The sequence below is a fragment of the Oncorhynchus masou genome, chromosome 31, assembly GCF_036934945.1.
Source record: "Oncorhynchus masou masou isolate Uvic2021 chromosome 31, UVic_Omas_1.1, whole genome shotgun sequence".
NCBI classification, from domain to species: Eukaryota; Metazoa; Chordata; class Actinopteri; order Salmoniformes; family Salmonidae; genus Oncorhynchus; species Oncorhynchus masou.
Genome location: NC_088242.1, coordinates 35,739,135 through 35,763,647, shown reverse-complemented (window position 1 = coordinate 35,763,647; position 24,513 = coordinate 35,739,135). Strand labels below are relative to the sequence as shown.

The window sequence follows — 24,513 nt, the reverse complement described above, 5'->3', positions numbered from 1 at the left end:
GATCCGTTGGCCAACATGACCATGCATTGACTGCTTTGACTGCTTTGTTACATAACATGCAGCTGGGAGCTCTGTCAAGGTCTTGCATCACACATTACATGCTAGCCAAGAATTACAAACAAGATCATCTCCTGTATTTTCATAATCATATGCAGCATCATATTTCAAAACAAACGTGCCATTATCAAGCATAAATTAAGTGAACCTCTGGGTCAAGCCTAATGCTTAGGCTACTGAAACTAATTGGGTTTCAGAGATGCACTGGCAGGTTCTTAGGTTAGTAGATCTCTGATAACAGTTCATTGACTCAAATGAATGCGTTGGGCTTGACCCAGAAATCCACTTCCCAGTTTTAATCACGTAACTGGTTGATGTGGAAAACTAGAGGGTGTGGGTTGATTTGAGCTTGTTTTGGAGACCCAGAAGGGAGCTGTTGCTGTTCTCCATGCTCCCGTCCTGCAGGTACCAGTGCATCAAGGCTCAGACAAACAGACTCCGAAACAGCTTCTATCCCCTGGCAATAAGACTGCTAACAACTACAGCCCCTACAGTTACTTTTTTACCAGGGCGCCGATGACGTGGATGTCGATTAAGGCAGACCCACGCACCTCTCTGATTCAGAGAGGGGTTAAATGCGGAAGACACATTTCAGTTTAATGCATTCGGTTGTACAACTGACTAGATATCCCACTTTCCCTTTCTATTTTTGTGTTGTTACATGTTCTATTATTAACAATATTATTCATATTATTATGATCACTGCATTGTTGGGAAAGAGTTCACAGGGTAAGAATTTTACTCTACTGTTTTAAACCTGTTGTATCCAGTGCTCGTGGCGAATAAACTTTGAAACTTGAAACCCCACCTTGCCTTGTTTGGAAAGAGAAAGACAAACAGAAACAGACTGCCATATCCTGACATTCAAACACTGGCTTACACTCAAATACTTAGTCCAAGTGATTATAATTGGTTGCGAAAAGATGTGCTGAACTGCTGGCGTATTATCTCATCTCATCATCAACCACGTTCTGAGCCAGATACAGGAAATGCTTATATTTCAGTGTGACAGCGCCTTCCAAGCAGCGATCAGAATGAACAAGAGAAAATGGTAAAGAAAGACAAATGAGATGAAGATGCTTCCTAACGGTCGATGTTTGTCTGTCATCACATTTTTTTTTACAATTGGTGAGTCCTGTATATGACTCCTTTATATTTAAATACTGTAAGATTGTATTTCAAATCACTGAAAAAACTAATTCTAAAATGAAGAAAAAAATGATATGATTCAAAAACTTGGAAAACCGTATTTGCATAATTTTTTAATAGCAAATAACTTTAATATGGGTGTCTTGAATATTTTTTGTGTAAATTAGCCTAAATGATCAAGGTTGGAGAGTGCTTTTAAAACAGCCTGGTTGTTGTTCTGTTCGATTTGCAACAGACACTTCTTGCATTGACTTGTCTTTTGAGCAGAGAGAATCAACTAACCACCACTCTCAGATTGATAGCAAATATCTTCATAATGCGATTGCCTTCCATAATTCATGAGCCGTGCATTGCCTGATCAAGCTCCGAGAGTGTTTTTAAACAAGGCTTTGTTGCCTTGTGGTAATGGTCGATCTACGACAGGCACTTTCCATGCGCGTTAAGTACCACTACTCTCAGCTACAGTGAGCATGTTATGTCAGAGGTCTTGGTCCTCTCATGGCTGCCAATAGAATGTGACTAAGGAGAGTCTGCTGTGTGCAATATTGACTATCCAGTCTCCCAGTGCTAGTGGTGTGACCGTGACAGCGTTGGGTCTGTGTGTCTGGTGTTGGGTGGTGGGGTATTGTCATGTGCCCCATGTTGCCACATTATTGTTCACTCTATCTGGCAATCACAAGCTGTCAACAGATTCAGCCTCAACAAGGCTCTAAATTAGACATGTGAGCTCTGTTTATACATTTCCCTTCACTGGAACTAAGGGGCCTAGTCCAAACAATGAAAAACAGCCCCAGAACATTATTCCTCCTCCTCCACCGAACTTTACAATTGGCACTATGCAGTCGGGCAAGTAGCGTGCTCCTGGAATCCGCCAAACCCAGTTTCATCCATCAGACTGCTAGGTGGTTAAGCGTGATTAATCACTCCAGAGAACGCAATTCCACTGTTCCACTGAGTCCAATGGTGGAGAGCTTTACACCACTCCAGCCGATGCTTGGCATTTCGCAGGGTGATCTTAGGCTTGTGAGCAGCTGCTCTGCCACGGAAACCCATTTCATGAAGCTCCCGACGTACAGTTATTGTGCTGATGTTGCTTCCAGAGGCAGTTTGGAACTCAGTAGTGAGTGTTGCAACCGAGGAAACACGATTTTTACGTTCTATGCGCTTCAGCATTCGGTGGTCCCTTTCTGTGAGCTTGTGTAGCCTACCACTCCGCGGCTGAGCCGTTGTTGCTGCTAAATGTTTCCACTTCATAATAACAGCACTTACAGTTGACCGGGGCAGCTCTAGAAGGGCATAATTTTTACGAACTGACTTGTTGGAAAGGTGGCATCCCTATGACATCACTGAGCTCTTCAGTAAGGCAATTCTAATGCCAATGTTTGTCTATGGAGATTGCATGGTTGTGTGCTTGATGTTATACACATGCCAGCAACAGTGCAAGCGTTTCTCTGCTCTGTTTCATCTCGGGCGCGAATTCACTGGTCTAATCTGTCTTGTCGACGCGAGCGCCCTATTTTCAAACATCAGTTTCATACTTACAGGAAGTTGTGGTGACCGTCTAAGACATATATTGGAGAAGTGCATTAGCTTGTTCTATAACAAAGATGATCCCTGTGTTTCAGAGTGCATGTTGACACATGTGAGAGGAAATGACCTGGAAAGCAATGATGAACCAGGTAAAAAAGAAAATAGTTATGAAATATGTTGCTACCTCAAAATCCTCATACCTATTACGCTATTGAGTCCTTTGACTTTCCGTAGACTGTCAGTTGAGAAAATGTACTTAGGCTCCTTCTGTAAGTGACTGATGCAGCTCAAACACGGACATGTCAACCAAGCCACACACTTATTAAAATCCAATTCCATTCCAAGCTTAACTAATGCAACTGCAATATTTCAAGTCAACACAGATCCAGACAGAGACTGCCAACTGGGCACACACTGGTTCAATCAGCGCTGTTTCCACGTCATTTCAACAAAATGACATTAAACCACGTGGAATAGACGTTGAATTGACATCTGTGCCCAGTGGGTGAGGACATGACTGGACCTATTTTTCATCAGCCTGAGGAACGAGTAAACACATTGCAACAGATTGCATCAAACAATTCTCACATGTGAACTGGCCTATTGAGAAAAACAGGGAACTGGATATGTACTGTCTATTGCTGCTTTCACAACAGGCTGTCTGTGGCTCATTCTTTGTATTTGGGTTTCTTAGATGCTACGTATGCTTTGATTGGAGCAGGAATTGGGCTCTTCTTTGCCATATGTTTTATTGGCAGCAAGCTCTACATTATAAAAAAACACATGCTTGATATCGAAGCTTCAGGTAAGTGCACAAGCACAGTAGCATACCTGTATACTTTTCCACATTTCTACAATGAATATGAATTCATGATATTTGTGAAACTGAAAAAAGTATTATTTTTTTCCCTTTCTTTTTTAGAGGAATCCGTAAAAAACCCATCTCATCAGTAAGTGGACCACTTGGAAATAAGTAGTCCGTCGGTGTTGTCGTAAAAAAAAATGTTTTTTTTTCAAAATCGGACATGATTGTGGTATCGATATACAACAAATTTGTGCTAAACTTACAATGTATGGTTTTGTTCCCTTTGCCAATAGAACTGCTTTTGTGGACATGACGGACTTAAGAAGAGTAAGCGATGGATGAAGTGACAAGGATACCGGAAGATAAATGGAAATGTTTTGGGCATGGAAATGTAAATAACAATTGCATGATGTGTGAGTTGGAAGTGTCTATAAACATGTGAAAGTGGAGTCTAGACATTAGTGTTTGGTCTGCCTGTGGTCAAGGATAGCTATACAGTATACTGTAGTCCAGGCTTGGGCAAAGACCTGGACTACATGCGGCCCGTTGAATCATGCTTAGATCACATAAAGAATTTGCGATGGTAAAAAAAAAAAAAAACGTAGTTGTTATTCAAATTAAAAGTCCAATGAATACTCGCCTTTGTATAATGATTTAACTCCCACCGCTTGAGGGACATTTATTTTGAAGGCATGTAATAAATAACATCTGCGTGAGGACAGACAGTGACTGACAGGCTCTCACACACTTCACAGTTACAAATAGTAGCTAGCTAGAAATTTGCTCAAAAATGTGTTTTTCAAAAATGTCAAAGAAAAGGAAAGTAGACCATGAACGTAGGGTGTTCCAGCAAGAGTCGGAAATATTTCTTTATTGACGTATCAGGGAACGCTGTGTGCATAGTGTGCAAAGACAGCAGTTCCAGACGAAGCATGCAGAGAAATATAGGAGTATGTCTTCTGAGCAGAAGGCAAGTGCATCGAAAGAGTTGCTTTCTCATTTGCAAAAGCAGCAAGGACTTTTCACAAAACTGCATTCAGCAAACGACGGAATTGCAAGAGCTAGCTATGTACTGTCCCACAAAATTGCTAAACATAGCAAGCCATTCGCCCCGGGGGGCGAGTTCATTAAACCATTTTTAATTGACTCTGCAGCAATACTTTGCCCAGACAAGAAAGAGCTGTTTGAAAATGTTTCCCTGTCAAGACGAACATTGACCCGGTGTGTTGAGGACATCGCAGGGAATATGGTACAACAGTTGAAATACAAGGTCAAGGATTTCACCTATTTCCCCGTGGCCCTGGATGAGAGCAGTGATGCACGTGACACGGGGCAGTTGTTGATATTCTCCCGAGGTTTAACCCCATACTTTGAAATTACAGAGGGGCCTGCTTCAGTGCAACCGCGGGGAAAGATTTATTGGCGGAGGTTAATAAGTGTGTGGCAAAGCTGGGACTGAGTTTTGAAAAGTTCTCCAGCGTGACCACTGATTGGGGCCCAAACCTGACAGGAAAAAAACATTGGCCTTTTGAAAAGGATACAAGATCAAGTAGCTGAGCTGAACCCAAATCAGATAATTATTTTCCTGCATTGCATTATTCATCAGGAGGTGCTCTGGAAATGTGTTTTGAAAATGAGCCAAGTTGTGGATATTGTTACTAAAGTGGGAATGAGAGCAACATCTTTAAACCACAGGCAGTTTGTCTCACTGAGAAGGGTGTGGAACCTGAAGTCGGGGGATTGCTGGATTTTTGCAAATGAAAGGAGGAACATATGTGGATTTCCCTCAACTGCAAGATAAAGAATGGTTGGCTGATTTTGTCTTCACCGTGGACATCATGGCCCTCATGAATGAATTGAATTCTAAACTACAAGGGAAGGGCCTTTTTGCACACCAGATGTACAGCCTTGTCAAAGCCTTCAAGGGAAAATTACTCTTCCTGACTTGCCGAGCAGGTGCCAACAATTTCACCCACCTTCCCGAAACTACTAGTCTGTTTCCTATCAGATGACCAGCGGGAGAAGTATACATCGCTGCTGCTGCGTGCTTTGAACGGTGAGTTTTCTTGTCGTTTTGAGGATTTCAAAGTGTTGGAAAATGACATGCTGTTGGTTTCCTCTTCTTTCACTTTCAATGTGGATAACGCTCCCACTGACCTGCAACTTAAGCTTATCGATCTTCAGCCTGATGCAGTGATTGGAGAACTATTCAAAACAATGTCACCGACGAGGTTCTATGCATCTCTCGATGAACAAAACTTTCCAAAGACTAGGAGTCAAGCTCAGAGGATGTTTGTACTGTTTTGGGTCAACCTATGTATGTGAACAGACATTTTCAGTGATGAAATATAAGTCAAGGCACAGATCATCTCTTACTGACTCTCCGCTCTCAGCAATCCTGCACATAGTGACGTCAGAAACTATACCTGACTTCACTGCTCTAGTCAATGCCCATCAGAGACTTCACTCCTCACACTGATTGAGTAGTTGAAATGTAATGTTGAGCTCTCTCTCTCTCTTTCCTGTGTTCTTGTGCATACCCCGTTAACAAGAGTTCTGTCCGTGGTGCTGAATACACAGTTTACTTTTCCCCCTCATGTGGTTCATTGCATGTTTAATAATGAAAATACCTACCAAAAGGAGAACATAGATGTGGTTTATTTCTGTGCATGTCAAAAAAGTAAAATAAGTATCAAATCTGGATGTGATTTACAGTAGATATATCTAACAGCACAGTCATACACATGATGTACAGTGCCTTGCGAAAGTATTCGGCCCCCTTGAACTTTGCGACCTTTTGCCACATTTCAGGCTTCAAACATAAAGATAAAACTGTATTTTTGTGAAGAATCAACAAGTGGGACACAATCATGAAGTGGAACGACATTTATTGGATATTTCAAACTTCTTTAACAAATCAAAAACTGAAAAATTGGGCGTGCAAAATTATTCAGCACCCTTAAGTTAATACTTTGTAGCGCCACCTTTTGCTGCGATTACAGCTGTATGTCTATCAGTTTTGCACATCGAGAGACTGAATTTTTTTCCCATTCCTCCTTGCAAAACAGCTCGAGCTCAGTGAGGTTGGATGGAGAGCATTTGTGAACAGCAGTTTTCAGTTCTTTCCACAGATTCTCGATTGGATTCAGGTCTGGACTTTGACTTTGCCATTCTAACACCTGGATATGTTTATTTTTGAACCATTCCATTGTAGATTTTGCTTTATGTTTTGGATCATTGTCTTGTTGGAAGACAAATCTCCGTCCCAGTCTCAGGTCTTTTGCAGAGTCTCAGGTCTTTTGCAGACTCCATCAGGTTTTCTTCCAGAATGGTCCTGTATTTGGCTCCATCCATCTTCCCATCAATTTTAACCATCTTCCCTGCCCCTGCTGAAGAAAAGCAGGCCCTAACCATGATGCTGCCAACACCATGTTTGACAGTGGGTATGGTGTGTTCAGGGTGATGAGCTGTGTTGCTTTTACGCCAAACATAACGTTTTGCATTCTTGCCAAAAAGTTCAATTTTGGTTTCATCTGACCAGAGCACCTTCTTCCACATGTTTGGTGTGTCTCCCAGGTGGCTTGTGGCAAACTTTAAACGACACTTTTTATGGATATCTTTAAGAAATGGCTTTCTTCTTGCCACTCTTCCATAAAGGCCAGATTTGTGCAATATACGACTGATTGTTGTCCTATGGACAGAGTCTCCCACCTCAGCTGTAGATCTCTGCAGTTCATCCAGAGTGATCATGGGCCTCTTGGCTGCATCTCTGATCAGTCTTCTCCTTGTATGAGCTGAAAGTTTAGAGGGGCGGCCAGGTCTTGGTAGATTTGCAGTGGTCTGATACTCCTTCCATTTCAATATTATCGCTTGCACAGTGCTCCTTGGGATGTTTAAAGCTTGGGAAATCTTTTTGTATCCAAATCCGGCTTTAAACTTCTTCACAACAGTATCTCGGACCTGCCTGGTGTGTTCCTTGTTCTTCATGATGCTCTCTGCGCTTTTAACGGACCTCTGAGACTATCACAGTGCAGGTGCAGTTATACCGAGACTTGATTACACACAGGTGGATTGTATTTATCATCATTAGTCATTTAGGTCAACATTGGATCATTCAGAGATCCTCACTGAACTTCTGGAGAGAGTTTGCTGCACTGAAAGTAAAGGGGCTGAATAATTTTGCACGCCCAATTTTTCAGTTTTTGATTTGTTAAAAAAGTTTGAAATATCTAATAAATGTCGTTCCACTTCATGATTGTGTCCCACTTGTTGTTGATTCTTCACAAAAAAATACAGTTTTATATCTTTATGTTTGAAGCCTGAAATGTGGCAAAAGGTCGCAAAGTTCAAGGGGGCCGAATACTTTCGCAAGGCACTGTATATTCCTGTAATATGATTCTGGCCCACGATGGCAAAAATATATTCTAATGTGGCCCTCCATGGAAAATAATTGCCCAGGCCTGCTCTAGTCAATATTCAGGGCATAAGAAGAAATTCCCTTGACCACACCCACAAATTGGGGAAACCAAACCATCTTCCCCATTGACCCCCATTGAAAAAGAGCCAACTACTTTGTAGATTTTTTGTTATATACAGATATTAAAAACTATGCGGAAAATCTGCTGTGTCATACAATGTACATCAAACCAGGTAAAAAAAAAAATCCCGATCTACGGTTTGCAATGCTCCCAAGTAGGGAAATAAAGCCTAGCTTCAGGCTATTACTAGGCGTAAGGAGGGTGGGAAATTGTGGGACCCGGTGTCCAAGTACACGTCTGTGCAGAAAACATTTCATCCCAGAGAAGACGTTTTACTTGTTTATTATAGTCTGTTTGTTATTTCACTCACTACTTGTAGCTGTATAGTCCATTTGAGGTGTTGTTGGTCTTGGCTAGCTAGCTAGCACTCACTCGGTAGTTAGCTCTGTCATGACAAACGACTAATATCGAAAAGATCTTTTCCCCAGCCACTGCCTACAATTATATAAGGCCTGGATATATCAGGTAGGAGTAGATGTTGGGGTATATGAGACTTCTGGCCACTTGGTGGGGTCATTAGTCCAGCTCGTTTCTGGCAGGTTGAAGGGGCATTAGGGAAGCCCTACTCTGGTATGAACACTCAGGAGCAGGCAATGTTGAAAAGTCATCTTCATATATGTTGTACTTTTCTTACATTTTGTTTTGGAATTGACTAAAACAAACAGACAATAAGTACCATTACGTTTGAAAAAGGTCAAGTTTTTGCTGTGGGCCAATCAGGTAACCAAGCTAGTGTAACGGATGTGAAACGGCTAGCTAGTTAGCGGTGGTGCGTGCTAAATAGCGTTTCAATAGTTGACGTCACTTACTCTGAGACCTTGAAGTAGTGGTTCCCCTTGCTCTGCAAGGGCCGCGGCTTTTGTGGAGCGATGGGTAACGATGCTTTGTGGGTGACTGTTGTTGATGTGTGCAGAGTGTCCCTGGTTCGTGCCCGGGTATGGGCGAGGGGACGGTCTAAAGTTATACTGTTACGCTAACCACAGGTTGTTTTCCCCCAAGGTGGGCGGGGCCAATGACTGGGATTATGGCACTGGGTTTCCATGGTTATTCCCTTCTTTCAGAACATTATGCCAAACTTGCAGCAGCATTTACAATATGTATACAAGTACCTTCACTATTTCCAGTATGTGCACTGTTACTAAACACTTGGTAGCATTTATGTGACCTGGTACTCTACCTTAGCCACATATGGAATTGACCTTGGCCTATAGACAATACCAATGAGTACATCCAGTGTCAGGGGTCAGAGGTTAAGGATAGTGGGTTGGCGTGAGCAGAGTGGAATGGATACCCCAGATGCAGCTCCGGGATCTTCTCTTCACGCTTTCCTGCACGCAACTTCCAAATATTATATTTCTTCCAAATCTTTTATTGAAAACATAAATACATTTGCACAATGAGCACTTGTTGTCTCACAAATACACTGTTACATTAGTTGGTTAGCTAGCTAGCAAATTGTATCCACATTAACATTGACATGAAATGAGTCATCAAAAGAAGACAAGGTATCAATAACAGGATACAACGAGGTGAAACGAGCCCCCTTACAATTCCTCACATGGTAGTTTCTTGTCATTGTTGCAAGCTATCTGACCGCTCAGAATCATAACATTGCGCGGCTTCCAGACACATTTTCGGGATGTCGTCAGCCAACACGTCTGTCAATATACTTCCCACCAGGGGGCAGTATTGATCACTCCATAACAAAGCAGCTTGCCTAAACTCTCACTCCACAACTCACTTCTCTGCGCTCCAAAGCCCCCCATGCACATCTGAGTGCAAGAAGGATCTTGTTAACATGCCGGTATACTTTAATTACCCTGCAACCCACGTCAGTCTCAGACCTAACTGCCTTCCGTTGAACAGACATAGACTTAGATTTATAGGAACACTTGAACACTTAATTGCTGAGAGCCTGAAACCACTGTAAGAATTATAACCCCCCCCTAGTGAAAATAGAGAGAGTGTGTGTGTAACAGAGAATACTACACAAACGTCAGATGCATTTATAAGTATACTTCATAGACGTGCTTTAGCAGTGAATATACAGTAACTGTGCTCTATATAGTGTCTTCTCAGACTTGTAAGGTTTCTGGGGATGCTGCCAAGCTCAGCCTTTTCTATCAAACTCACAGCCAAGATGATTGGATGAAGAAATAACAATCCGAGCATGGATAGAATATGAGTCCAAATATTAGAAACTATTATGATGAAGGCATGAACGCAGTCCTGTTTGATCGAAAGAAGGGTGAATGTGTGACAAAACTCTTGTGTGTCTATAAAGCCTTTCCCTAAGAGAGAAGTCGACTATGTTCCAAAACAGAGCTGCCCTCACAAAGTCCTGCACAAAGATTCTCTGTGGGCTCCAGTTACACAGACAGAGACAGAGACAGCGCTGATCTATCCTCCTTGTGCGTGCGTGTGTGTGTGTGCGTGCGTGTGTGTGTTTATGAAAACTGGTCAGAGTAGTCTGCTCTGCTGTAGTCCACAGCCGGAAGTGTGATACGTCAGCGTCGAAAGTAAAGCACCCAACACACTCCCTCCTTCCTTCCTCCTGCACAGGAAATTCCATTTCCCACATTCTGCTAAGCAGAGGAGTAAAGTGGGGTGGGGTAGTGTGAAAGAGGGAGGGGCCAGGGGCGAGGTTCCAAGCAGAAACAGAAAAAGTCCTGTTTCATATTACACACAAATGGCGTAGAAAAAGGAAAGGGAAGGGAAGAGGGATCCTGAGCTGAGGCTCTGTTCTTTGGGAAACATTGAACTGCCTTTTATGGAGCCTGCTGGTCTGGAAAATGAAGATCTCTTCAGTGGTCATACTTCTCCTTACTAGAGTGTTCATTGCCGGTAAGCAACTTTCTACTTCTATTTAGGTGGCTGGGCTATAGGGGAAAATTGTGATTTTAGGTCAGTATGTCATGATATGAAATTTGGCAACAGTGAGTGAGTGAGTGAGTGAGTGAGACGCACTACGGTAATGACATAAAAAAAATGGAAAAACATTTGTTGAAGGGCTAGTCGACTTTTTATTAAATGAGTGAGTGTTCTATTTTTGTGCAATGTTGAAAAATAACTGTAAACTGAGAAATTGGTGGTTTCCTTTATTTTGGTTGAAAACGAACATTGTAAAAGTAGTTTGCTTTTGACCCATTTATTGTGAGTTTGTGTGACTCTTTCATAAGACGCAGCTTAATACTCGAGCGAAATGAATATATCTAACAAAATATAATTTTCGGCTAGAAATGAATAGTGCTTTTTTATACCGTGTTTTCATGGCTTTGAGTGTCACAGAAATATGCTTACTGCTAGTGGAAAATTAGGATTATGAAATGACTCTCGGTTGAAAAAAAACAGATGTTGCTTTTGTCATGGAATAAATGAGACCCTAAAGTATATTCCTTAATATTTCTTCCTCTTAAAATGGACATATACTTGCACTTAAGTCAAGCACCACTTTCACATGACTCACCCACAGACATAAATACAGTAGGAAAGAGATACTGTGTATTTTACTGTCGATCAAAATCAGAACAACAGATAAGGATTATCTATGAATCTAGGTCAACATTTATTCTTCCAACTCCTTCAAGGTCTTCACACACCAGCCTAGGCTCTTGATGGCTCTTATACCCTTTGCACACAATGAACCAACCAAAACCCTACGGGGTTCAGCTCAAAAGGGTATTGATGTCACATCTATATCTTTATACATATTCTTTATGCGTGTGCTATATCTTTCAGAAGTGTGCCAGGCCATCAATGCCACCATCACCCCGTTCCCCTTCACGGTGGCCCAGGAGGGCGAGAACATCACCCTGACCTGCCAGGTGTCCCAGAGACGACGCTCCAGCAGCCTGCCCGTGGTTAAATGGACCTTCCGGCCCGAGCATTCTTCCAGCGACGAAGAGCTCCTCATCGCCAAGGTCAACATGAGAAAGGCCAGGTTCTATGGGAACTATACAAAGAGCTTCCCCTGGCCTAAGCTGAAACTGACAGTGGTCAAGCAGGGGAGGATTTTCGACCTGCTCATTATGAACATCTCAGCGGAGGACCGAGGACTCTACATATGCCGGGTGCAGGAGTTCAAGAGGCACCAGAGCCGATGGAAGGCGTCAACAAACTGCACGGCCGCCACCGAGCTTCGAGGTAACTATGGATTTCGGTGTAGCACTGTGTGCAGTAACAGACAACTGACCAAATCTAGGATTCATCAGTCAGGAGAAGGAGATTGTGTAATGAGAGGTCCTGGTTTTTTTTATTGTGGAAGGGAGTTCAATAGTTTTGAACAGGCTTGAGAAGAAGCCGTATTTCATAGCAATAAATTACATGGCAGCTAGTGGTTGCAGGGCTTTGTTATGCTGGAACGAGAAGATGGAGTATATTTTCGTCTCTGAAGACAATGTCTCCCCTTCAGTTCGGCCAGTTTGATGCACATAACATTCTGTGAAAGGATCTAAGCAGCATGCACAGTAGCGAGGCAGATGCAATTTCACTTTCTAAGCAATTACTACAGTGCTTTGAGTAAATTCAGATTGAACCACTTTTTCCATTTTCCATGGAATAATTTGTGCCGGCTGTGACATTTGACTGTCTGTTATAGCCAAGTCTGAGCCAGAGCAGACAGACTAGAGCAACACCAGAGGGAAGGGAACACCGGCACCATCACCACCAAACAGATACTGTCTTTGGCTACTGCCAGGAGTTTCCCTCCCCTAAGTCTTGTACACACATACAATCGTGGCAGGAAGTGAGTGAATTCGAGAGTGATAGAACAAGAGATAGTTGTAGTATGAGGCTCCACAACGTAAGAGCGTCTATGTTGTCGAAGGTTGTCGGTTGAATAGACAACTGTGTAGTAGTGAGGATGTAAGAGAGATAAGAACACGCCATAACCTCACTCCACAGCCAGTTTGAAATGTCGCCAATGGTGCTATCGAATTGGATCCTTTTCTATAGCTCAACAGGTTTGTATATTGTCAAGCAGACAGTCACATGTGTTGGCAAGGCAGGGGGCCCCAGGTTTTAGGTGGGGTAGGTCAGTTTACCGTGAGATGTACTGAGAGATGGAGGAAGCTAATACTGCTAAGCTAGCACACTGATTGATTGATTTCACGTTGGCTCAATACCTGCCTCAATTCCTTTGGTCTTACGCCATAAATCCTACTCTGCCCAAAATCCAGGAATATGGTAGGCTATGGTATATACAACCCAAAAGGTCATAGGCTTTGATGGTTTAGGGAAAACAAACTGAAAGCAGCATGAACTAAGGCCTCTTTCTGGTGTAAACCCCTATAAACCCTGAGATATTTGGACAACGTGTGCATGGGCTGGGAGATGTTGTGCCTTTTTAAAAATGTATGTGGTGAAACAGATGTGGTTTATGTTGAAGTGTAGGAGCTTCAGGGTCCTCTATTACTCTGGGTCCTCCGTGGTCAGGGTTTAGTATGGGCAAGTGTAAAAACAGAGCTCTGAGAATGAGGCCACCATTACTTTTTCACGGGCCTCACAGTGAGAAAGAGGGTGGTGAACAGAGGACAAAGAGAAGTGAAGAAAGAGGGACGTGAAAGTGAAGGAAGTTTTGAAGGTGTTTGTAATGACGATTGTATGAATTATCACTCCGTACTAGTATTCACTTATTATTATTTTTTTCTCTAAATTTCATTAATACCCTGAAGTAGCCCAAAGTGACCCATTGAATTTGTCTATTGATTGCGGAAGACAGTATTTATCCCTTATTAAACAGAATACAAATCTGTCTTAGGGATGCTATTCATTCAATATGTGTTGCTCTGTGCTGTCGAAGTGGGGATACATACGAGAGACCTATCAAAAAGAAAGGGGGAGCACATGTGAATGGAAGCAATTGAACAGCGAGTGAATTCGGTTGAATGTTTACAAATGCCATTCAAAAAGAGCCATAAATGGATGACATTTTTAAAGACACTTCTTTGGCTGCATGCAGTGCTGCAGCTTTATGTTATTCCAGCATGTGCAGCTGGCCTCCTGGCACAGTGCTTAATGTCCTATTCAAGTCACACTGTCTGATTCATGGCAAAGAAGTCTCCTGCGCCACAACACTGTACGCTTCATTTAAAACAAAAAAAAATGCATGACCAAGAATGGCTCTACCTGGAACGTGCTGAAAGAGTTTGTGACCTATATTTACAGCAAGTACTGTACATACTTGGCAAACACAACAAGAGAAAATCCAGAGCCAAGTCTCCTCCTCTCATCTATGTCAGACTAATGTTTCCAAATAGTTGAATGTGGGACATAGATATGGTTAGCCCAGTCTAAAGCAAGTGCTGGTGGTTTAGCGTTGAGGTAAATGCTCTAGAGGTAAGCCCTCTGGACAGGCAGACACTCGGCAGGGCTTCAGCCCACTAGCTCTGGCGGCTAGCTAAGCTAAGTATGGCTGCTGTGGGTGGGAGAGGCTAGCCTGGCTGTCGTCAGCTGCTTGCGGTTTGGGGTATTTCAGGATGGCTTGGTGGGTGTTAGCTACCACGAGCCAGTGATTCAAGAAGTGAATCTGGAGGAGAGGACAACATCGACACTGTCATCCTACGCCAACCCGCCTACAATTAGAGGTTTTTAAACTGTGTACACTGTATAATCAGGTGGAACGGTAGCCACACTGATTACTATGGACGTTCTCTTGTTTCCTTCCAGTGCATGTCCTACCAGTGACCAAGGCCAAGGAGAGTCTGTGGAGTCTGTTTGAAGGTAAGAACATGACTCTGGTGCTCTGCATTGTTCTTGTACTAAAATAGCACAACCACAAGAAGCATGCCGAAATGGGTGGACATGGATATTTTAAGGGTATGTCAAAACAAGTGACTAACAACAGAAACATGGGGTAGCACGTCTTCAGGGTAGCACGTCTTCAGGGTAGCACGTCTTCTGACTCGATGGATGACTCATCTGGTTGGTTCTGTGTGTTCCAGACATGTACCTGTGCGCTGCGCTGATCTGCTCTGTGGGACTAGTGTGCATGTGCATGTTCACCGTGGTGGTGACCTGCCAATATGTCCAGAGGAAGAGGTTAAAAGGTAAGTCAACACACCATGAAATAACTAGTCTGGGACGCATTGACAGATCATTTAAAGTGAATGGACAAGTTCAAGCCGAACTCTTGTTCTTTGACGACACGGCAGGATGTGTTTCCCCATCATGCGCCAACGTTTCGTCTCATTGTCTTACAGACAGCTACCATTTGGTCAAGAGCCCTCAGAACAGGTAGGCTTCTTTACGATCCAAAAATACAACGTGAGCTTTACTGTAGATAGTATGGTAGCCTACACACAGAATCTGATCTGGCCTAATTCTGCTATCAAAATCTCTGTCTGCAGTTCAGGGGAGACGGTGACCAGTCTAGTCAGTGTGTCTCCTGCCCTGCCCAAAAAGCAGAGGAGGTACAGGAGGAAACGTAGCAAAGAGCAGACCGAGATACCACCAGAGATACCAGCTAAAGGTAAACGGACTGCCTCTCTGGCACAGGACATCCCATCACATTTGTACCATATTTACACGCAGGGATGTTTTCTTAGGAACGTAGAAGCCTATCTTCATACCCACCCGTTGGGTATGTGGCCTGGGGGAGGGAATGGGGTTAAAGTGACCATCATAGAGGACTTTACTCAACACTGTGTCTGATTCCTGATATTAGATTCCTGATATTGCCTCTACTTGTTACCATCACGCTGTACCTTTTTTGAGTCTATATATGGTTCTACACTATACTGTACTGTATGTGCTGGCATAGAGAAACTGGCCAAAGAGCGAAGCAAGTTCTCAGTCTGTTTCCAGAAATAGCGCACTGTTTACGGTCAACGTATTATGCAAGACAGCAGATTCTAAGTAGCATTTGTTCCCGATGATTATATTTTGGTTCACCCTTGAGATGAATAGGTCTGGCAGAGTTTAAGGGATTTGTCTGTCTCGCAAGCAGTTCAGGTCATGTCGTAGTAGTCTGAATGCCTATACGTAAAGCATTGTATGTATGTTCAACTCTGCTTTGATGTCTGCTTCCCTCACTAATCAATGACAGGAGAGGCTTGTAAACATTGTGGACGGAGACAATTGTGGTTCTGGGTTTTGGTTTAAGGGGGGGGGGGGCATGTTTCTTGTTACACAGACAATGTGTTCTCTCTCTGCATAATGATCATTTCATTCCTCCACAGCACCCATTGCAGACAAAATCCGAAAACCCAAACTTTTAAAGGCGCAGCCGAGGAAAGTGGTCTTAGTAAGTGTTCCTGCTTCTTACGTACAACGTGTCAGGCAACAGGTACATTATTTATGTCGAGGGCTGTCCAGGAATCTAACATTCCTTCGAGTTGTTTTACTTTGAGTTGTACTTTATTTTATCGGTATGCGTATGTGACTACTATCCCAAGGTAATTTTGTCCAGAATCCTATTGTAATAGACACAACGTGAATAACTCAATTTACGAGTCTGGTCTTCACACGCTTCCTTGTCCCTTTGCAGCCGAAGATTGCAGAGGAAAGCCTGACTTATGCAGAGCTGGAGCTGGTCAAGCCTATGCCGGACAACAACGCCTCGTGCACAGGCACGGTATATGCCGAGATCCTCTTTAAGGAGAGGCAAGTGTGAGAAACACACCACTAATATCTTTAGGCTGTAGCTCATGTACATGTTATATTTATGATCATCAGTATTATTGTTTCATATTGTGTATTTCAGTCAACGGTTGGGGAAGTCGCTTTTCTTTACAAAGCCCAAATTAGATGAGATACAAATGTGTTTTCTATTTTGAAAATGTTGAATTTTTATTTTACACGAGACATCTGATATTCTTTTTTTTTTTTTTTTTTTTTTTTTTTTTTTTTTTTTTTTTTAATGTTCAACCCAAATGCCTTATCCCCCAAAAACATCTGCATGATGTCTGTCATGTTCCGCTATGTAATTACCGCAGTACTTCAGCTGCAAAGCTTGACATCAAAGGCAACAATTAGCCACCTGCCCTCAGGAGATAAGTTTGTGCTATCACGCCAGCGCTTTCAACTGGTGCCAAAGTCAACGGGCTCTTGGGACACACTGTACACACTATGATCAGCTTGTGATGGAGCAATTTAACAGGCTGCAAACTAAAATCCTTGTTTGGTTTCCCTTGTTATATAGCACCAGTGAATACCTCTCACCTGAAGATTACATAGCACATCGTTAATGAAGGTTGTTTTGTTTGTAGTTTTTATAAGAACTACGCCAATGACCAAATGCCATATTGGTATCTCTCAACAGCTGAGATTTGTCTTCTGGTTTTAACTTTTCAGTGAATATAAGTGTGTGTAAAAGTGCTTAGTGAATTGTTTTCGCTGTTTAATGACCCCTTGGATTGAACCATGGAAAAGCGAGCAAAACACCCGGATTTTCTTTCTCCCCCAGTGAACTTGAAACGCCAGACATCTAGGCACCATAACCATGCCCTCCCCCATCTCTCTCTCCCTATCATACATGCAGATCTATATATCTATAATCCCCAGAGTGGGATCGTGCATTGAGACGATTCCACACGCAGGAGAAACCAAATCCTTCCCACATACATTGACCACAGCGAACTCTATCTAAATCTATCGATACAAATCTACACAATGACTCAAAGTAAACCTCCGGGGGTGAGAGAAACTTTAGAGAACCTTTTTTAAACTGTGAAGAAAAAAATGAGTCTCCTCCAAACCACATTGGACTTAATGGGAGGCCACTGCATGGACCACTAACTAGAACCATGTGTGAACGCTGAACTCTGCACTTTTCCTCTGCCGTTTGTTTCAAGCAGAGAGTGCCGTCCTCCGCACTCATCAACATTCCGCTCCATTCCATTTTGGAGCTCCCATGTTGTTGTTGTTGTTTTGCATTAGAATTGACATGCGAGCGTTTATGCATGTATTGTATCATGTGTGTATCATGTGCTGTATAAACATTGAGCGGATATGTACGGTCAGTGGTTATTAATCACGTGTTTTCCTTGTGCTTTCTTTCAAACCTCCGTAGGATATCACATCAGTGAAAAGTCAATGACAATTCACAACATGCTGTGAGGAAAAACGGAAAATAAACAAGTAGGGGTAGAAGACAAATTAGAGATGTTGTGGTTTGACCATACCTCCCTATTTGCTTAATTTGGAGAAATGGGAGGGAGGGAAGGAGATATATAGAAAGAGATATATACGTGTGTGTGTGTGTGTGTGTGTGTGTGTGTGTGTGTGTGTGTGTAGAGAGAGAATAAGTAATGACTTTAAACTGTGCCTCCCTGGTCTGCACTCATATTAAACTCCTGAAGTCATCTAAAAAAAGAAAACATGATCAGATCTCAAGTCTCCAGACATGATGACGTTTTGGAATTGCAGAGCACAGTAAATCAGGGGATCTACCAGTAGCTCGCAGCCCACCTATGAGTAGATCGCCAAACAATTCTGAAAGTACATGCAATTTGACAAGTATCAGACCCCGCAAGCTCCCAGCTACTATCTAATCAACACAACATTATGCCACCCATGGTTAGCCAATATTGGCTCAAAAAGCCAAACCTAACACAATATCTGCCAATTCTTTTACAGTAATACTGCCCCTGTCTGTCTTTTCTATCACACTGTGTGTAGCCAGTTGATGTCATATCCATCTTGTGGGTTGACAGAAATACTTTCCCCAACACCTTCTCATTTAAATGTTAATGGCTTACCTGGCAAATGTATATCATGAGTAGTAAGTATATCATGTGTATCTATTATTTGTTATTTGTTAAGTTAACTTTGCCATGAAATGAGCAGCAGCAGCAGTACAGAACCATCGCTACACCGGCACATTAGAAGGCACATTCCTCACTTGCTAGATGCACAATTAAAGGGTCAGATGCGCAACTAAAGGGAAAGTACTTTAGTCTCGTTCTCTTCCAGACCAAAATGGCCTTCTGATGTGATGTCATCTTTTACTGCAGTGGGCTAAATCTGGGTCAACACAGAGTGTTTCTGGGTAGTCTTAAACAAACCTGCTTTGAAACAGAAGTATACACCTCACACACATGGTTATGGGCTTAAAAACAGAAGACACCTGTACCATGTCAGATAGAGTTGAAATGTATTCAATTATGAGTTTGCATCCCAATATTACACTTCATATACATCACAGAAGACCGAATTATAAAAACACTGGATGTTTCAGACAGGTTTTTTTAAATCATGTTAATTGATTATGAAATTATGACAAATATTAATAACATTCCACCCATGAGGCCACTAGAAGGGCGATTTAGTCATTTGGTACCCATTGACATGGACTCAGAACATCCAGTTTCTGTCACGCCCTGATCTGCTTCACCTGTCCTTGTGCTTCTCCACCCCCCTCAAGGTGTCGCCCATCTTCCCCATTATCCCCTGTGTCCATGTTTATACCTCTGTTCTCTGTTAATCTATTGCCAGTTAGTCTTGTTTGTCAGGTCAACCAGCGTTTTGTCTCAGCTCCTGCTTTTCCCCAGTCTCTCTTTTGTCGCCCTCCTGGTTTTGACCCTTGCCTGTCCTGACTCTGAGCCCGCCTGCCGTCCTGCGCCTTTGCCCCTACTCTGGATTATCGACCTCTGCCTGTCCTGACTCTGAGCCCGCCTGCCGTCCTGCGCCTTTGCCCCTACTCTGGATTATCGACCTCTGCCTGAACTGACCCGGGGCCTGCCTGCAGTCCTGTACCTTGGCCCCACTACTCTGGATTATCGACCTCTGCCTGACCTGACCCGGGGCCTGCCTGCAGTCCTGTACCTTGGCCCCACTACTCTGGATTATTGACCCCTGCCTGCCTTGACCTGTCGTTTGCCTGCCCCAGTTGTTGCAATAAACATTGTTACTTCAACACAGTCTGCACTTGGGTCTTATCTGAAACCTGATCCTTTCATTGTTTCTCTATGAACAATTGTAATTTTGAGAGTGAAAAATGTAATAAAAATCGGAAACCAGGAAAAATATAACGGAGAAAATATAATTTGGGAGAATATAAAACAAAACATAGTGTACAAGAGAAAGTAGTGCACTAAGGACCCTAGTTGTAGGGGAGAAGAGAAGAAGAATATGCCTATTTGAAAGCTAGGAAAAAATGAGTAGCTCGCAACATTTTTTCAAGTAGCTCTCATGCTAGAAAATGTTGGTGACCCCTGGTGTAGACGTTATCTACGTAGTCTGTGTGGTTCGAGAAATTGGTACCGGCGAATGTCAAAGTATCAGTCTGACATCTGATAATAGAGCCGAAGGGGATAGTTGCCATTTTACAGGCTCGTAACCAATTGTGCTATTCTGTGTGTTTTTCTTTTCTTTTTTCGTTGTTTGTAACTTTTTTTGTACATAATGTTTCTGCCACAGTCTCTGATGACCGCAAAGAGCTTCTGGACATCAGAACATTGATTACTCACCACGGACTGGATGAAGTTTTACGGCTCCTCACGGACCAGGCCCAAATCCCCGTCATTCGCATGAAGAGGAGACCCAGATATAAGGGCCGCTATCCAGGTGCTTGGCGAGAATTTGTAGGCGAGTGGATAATCTGCCTTTACCATCCGTCCTACCGGCAAACGTACAATCACTTGAGAAAAAATCTGAAAAAATAACTCTAGACCACCTTTACTAAACACACGTAAAAAGCTCTCCCTCGCCTTCCATATGGCAAATCTGACCATAATTCGATCTTCCTAAATAAATTTACAAGCAAAAACTCAAGCAGGACGTACCAGTGGATATGTTCCGGTATTCATCCAATGGCATTGAGGAGTATACCACATCAGTTTCGGACTTCATCCATAAGTGCATCAACGACATCGTCCCCACAATTTAAGTACATATCCCAACCAGAAGCCATGGGTTACAGGCAACATCTGCACTGAGATAAAGGCTAGAGTTACTGCTTTCAAGGAGCGGGAAACTAATCCGGAAGCTTATAAGAAATGCTGCTATACCGTCTGACAAACCATCAAACAGGCAAAGCATCAATACAGGACTAAGATTGAATCCTACTACACCGGCTCTGACACTCATTGGATGTGGCAAGGCTTGCAAACTATTACGGATTACAAATGGATACCCAGCCATGAGCTGCCCACTGACACGAGTTTAACAGACAAGCTAAATGCCTTCTATGCTCACTTTGAGGTATGGAAGACTGAACCATACCTGAGAGCACCAGCTGTTCCGGACAAAAGTGTCATAACACTCTCCGTAGCCGAAGTGAGTAAGACCTTTAAACAGGTCAATATTAACAAAGCCGCAGGGCGGATTACCACGGCCAACTGGCAAGTGTCTTCACTGACATGTTCAACCATTCCCTGATCAAGTCTGTAAAACCTACGGTACATGTTTCAAGCAGACCACCATAGCCCCTATGCCAAGGTTACCAGCCTAAATGACTAATGCCCCTTAGCACTCACGTCTGTATCCATGAAGTGCTTTGAAAGGCTGGTCATGGCTCACATAAATACCATCATGTCAGAAACCCTAGACTCTACAATTTGCATACTGACCAGATGCCCTTTCCCACCTGGACAAAAGGAACACCTACGTGAGAATGCTGTTTGTTGACTACAGCTCAGTGTTCAACACCATAGTGCCCATAAAGCTCATCACTAAGCTAAGGACACTGGAACTGAACACCTCCCTCTGCAACTGGATCCTAGACTTCCTTACGGGCCACCCCCAGGTGGTAAGGGTAGGCAACAACACATCTTCCACACTGATCCTCAACACGGGGGACCCTCAGAGGTGGGTGCTTAGTCTCCTCCTGTACTCAATGTTCATAAACGACTACGTGGCCACACAAGACTACAACAACCATCATTACGTTTTCCAACGACACAATGGTGGTAGGTCTGATCACCAAAAACAATGAGACAGCCTATAGAGAGGAGGTCAGAGACCTGGTAGTGTGGTGCAAGGACACAAACATCTCCCTCAATGTGAGCAAGACAAAGGGTTTGATCATGGACTACAGGAAAAGGAGGGTCGAGCACGCCCCCATTCACATTGACTGGGCTGTAGTGGAGCGGGTTGAGAGCTTCAAGTTCCTTGGTGTCCACAACACTATTTTGTTTTTTATTTCACCTTTATTTAACCAGGTAGGCTAGTTGAGAACAAGTTCTCATTTACTGCGACCTGGCCAAGATAAAGCAAAGCAGTGCGACACAAACAACAAAACAAAGTTACACATGGAATAAACAAACATACATTCCAAATAATATAATAGAAAAAGTCTATATACAATGTGTGCAAATGAGGAAGGACAAGGGAGGTAAGGCAATAAATAGGCCATAGTGGCGAAATAATTACAATATAGCAATTAAACACTGGAGTGATGGATGTGCAGAATATGAGTGTGCAAGTAGAAATATTGGGGTGCAAAGGAGCAAAATAAATAAATAACAGTATGGGGATGAGGTAGTTGGATGGGCTATTTACAGATGAGCTATGTACAGGTGCAGTAAACTGTGAGCTGCTCTGACAGCTGGTGCTTAAAGCTAGTGAGGGAGATATGAGTCTCCAGCTTCAGTGATTTTTGCAGTTTGTTCAGTCATTGGCGGCAGAGAACTGGAAGGAAAGGTGGCCGAAGGAGGAATTGGCTTTGGGGGTGACCAGTGAAATATACCTGCTGGAGCGCGTGCTACGGGTGGGTGCTGCTATGGTGACCAGTGAGCTGAGATAAGGCGGGGCTTTACCTAGCAAAGACTTATAGATGACCTGGAGCCAGTGGGTTTGGCGACGAATATGAAGCGATGGCCAGCCATTGGCTAATAGCAGTAATGCCAAATTGAGTGTTCCATCCAATAATTCTTTAAATAAAAAGCTAAATAATCATTGGTATGACCACCTTAAAACAATTCCATGTTAGCTTAGAACCCCAATCCACAATCACGTTGGTTAACAATAGCACAGTATACCCTTACGGAAAAGAAAACACATGAATGTGAACGTGAAAACGTGAAGTGTTCCAAAAACATGTTTCATGTGATCTTATGTGAAGTTAATGTAATAACATGTGACAACAACACATGTGAAAGCATGTGGTTTTTCTGTAAGGGTCCAACTCTCACAACCAAGCGCTAACATTTTCCTGTAGTATCAAAGCACCAATAGACACGTTATACTATTAACTTTCCCAACTAGAATTATTATTGATACTCAGTCAAGTGCCTTTGAAGTAGTTCCAAGAAAACATTTATACAATAAAGAGCTCTTTGAATTTCTGATCTTTAGACTGTATGACAGGGTTGTATTGAGTCAGAGGAGAACAAAACCACATCCATTCAAGACTTGAATAAACAGGATGACATAATTTTGCCCTCTCTTGCCAGTTTTCCTAAATGTGTCCAACAAACTATAACTCATCCCTTGAATAGGCTACATGGCTAATTTGGCTATCTTTGATATGAATGTCAATACTGAAACAAAACAGTTTCACAGTCAAAGACGTACAAGACTTGTGTCACGGACTTCTTCTTCGTCCGATGAGGAGTAGGAAGGATCGGACCAAAATGCAGTGTGGTACATGTCCATGTTCAATTTATTAGATCAGAACACGAAAAATACAAAATAACAAAGTGAGGGAACGAAATGAAAATCGAAGCAGTTCTGTATGGTGAAAACAAAGACACAGAAAACAACTACCCACAACCCATAGTGGGAAAACAGGCTGCCTAAGTATGATTCTCAATCAGAGACAATGATTGACAGCTGCCTCTGATTGGGAACCATACTAGGCCAAACACCTAGAAATATAACAAAACATAGAATGCCCACCCCAACTCACACCCTGACCAAACTAAAATAGAGACATAAAAAGGGAACTAACGTCAGGACGTGACAACTTGCCAAGAATAGAAACTAGATTTCATCTGAAATCCTCTGTTAGCGTCACAATATAATTTGATAATTAGTCACTCGGGGCATTACGTAGTTAACACATAATGCCACCTCTGTACCTGGTGACCAAGCGGGGCAGTCATACAATAGCAATAGGAAGGAAACAGAGAGGCTGTAACAGACACTGTCAGCTGGGTTGGGGGTAGGAAACCAGACAGACCGGACGTCCTGCTAACAAGGTTGTGAACACAGATGTGACCAGCGATCCAGCCTCAGCACATGGCCAATGTGCCAGTATTGAAGCAGTGGATAGCCCAGTATGATTGATTACTGAGTGTTAGTGTTTGATGTTATCAACTACTGAATGGTTTTCATGCTCCATGGAATTCTCCATCAATTATACAATATGTTTAATCATACTGTAGCAATAGTATAAACCCATCATTTTTAAAAAAAGGATTAGGTTAGTTAAAACACCAGTGAATGAAATTGAGATGTGTGTTTATACTGAGCTGGCTGTTACAGAGGAATCATCACCCTCCAGTTGAGCAGAGCTCTTGTTACCAACTAGCTCTCACAGTCTCACGTCATAAT

At 42.8% G+C, this 24,513-nt stretch overlaps 1 protein-coding gene and 1 long non-coding RNA gene across 3 annotated transcripts; both read left to right on the top strand.

Annotated features, from left to right (window-relative positions):
* The first annotated feature begins 913 nt into the window (after positions 1–913).
* On the top strand, positions 914–4,201 carry LOC135525175 (uncharacterized). The gene is made up of 5 exons (XR_010453083.1): positions 914–1,185; positions 2,832–2,885; positions 3,431–3,541; positions 3,659–3,686; positions 3,835–4,201. It is a non-coding gene; the product is annotated as an uncharacterized LOC135525175 (long non-coding RNA).
* A 6,536-nt stretch (positions 4,202–10,737) lies between these two features.
* Positions 10,738–18,052, top strand: LOC135523885 (V-set and transmembrane domain-containing protein 4-like). 2 transcript variants are annotated; one of them, XM_064950888.1, is made up of 8 exons: positions 10,738–10,923; positions 11,821–12,222; positions 14,746–14,799; positions 15,021–15,125; positions 15,279–15,312; positions 15,426–15,547; positions 16,257–16,321; positions 16,565–18,052. In XM_064950888.1, the coding sequence occupies exons 1-8, from the start codon at positions 10,872–10,874 to the stop codon at positions 16,688–16,690; spliced, it is 960 nt and encodes a 319-aa protein (XP_064806960.1). In that variant the 5' UTR covers positions 10,738–10,871; the 3' UTR covers positions 16,691–18,052. The 2 variants fall into 2 exon arrangements, with proteins under 2 accessions (XP_064806960.1, XP_064806958.1); XM_064950886.1 differs by having other exon boundaries at positions 10,742–10,923; positions 11,818–12,222.
* The last annotated feature ends 6,461 nt before the right edge of the window (positions 18,053–24,513 follow it).

What these genes read in the sequence shown, in the direction of transcription:
- LOC135523885 (XM_064950886.1), top strand. Translation starts at nt 10,872, where the DNA reads ATGAAGATCTCTTCAGTGGTCATACTTCTCCTTACTAGAGTGTTCATT. An exon ending in TCTGTGGAGTCTGTTTGAAG is followed by an intron (nt 14,800 to 15,020) that starts GTAAGAACATGA and finishes TGTGTGTTCCAG; the next exon opens with ACATGTACCTGTGCGCTGCG. An exon ending in CCAGAGGAAGAGGTTAAAAG is followed by an intron (nt 15,126 to 15,278) that starts GTAAGTCAACAC and finishes ATTGTCTTACAG; the next exon opens with ACAGCTACCATTTGGTCAAG.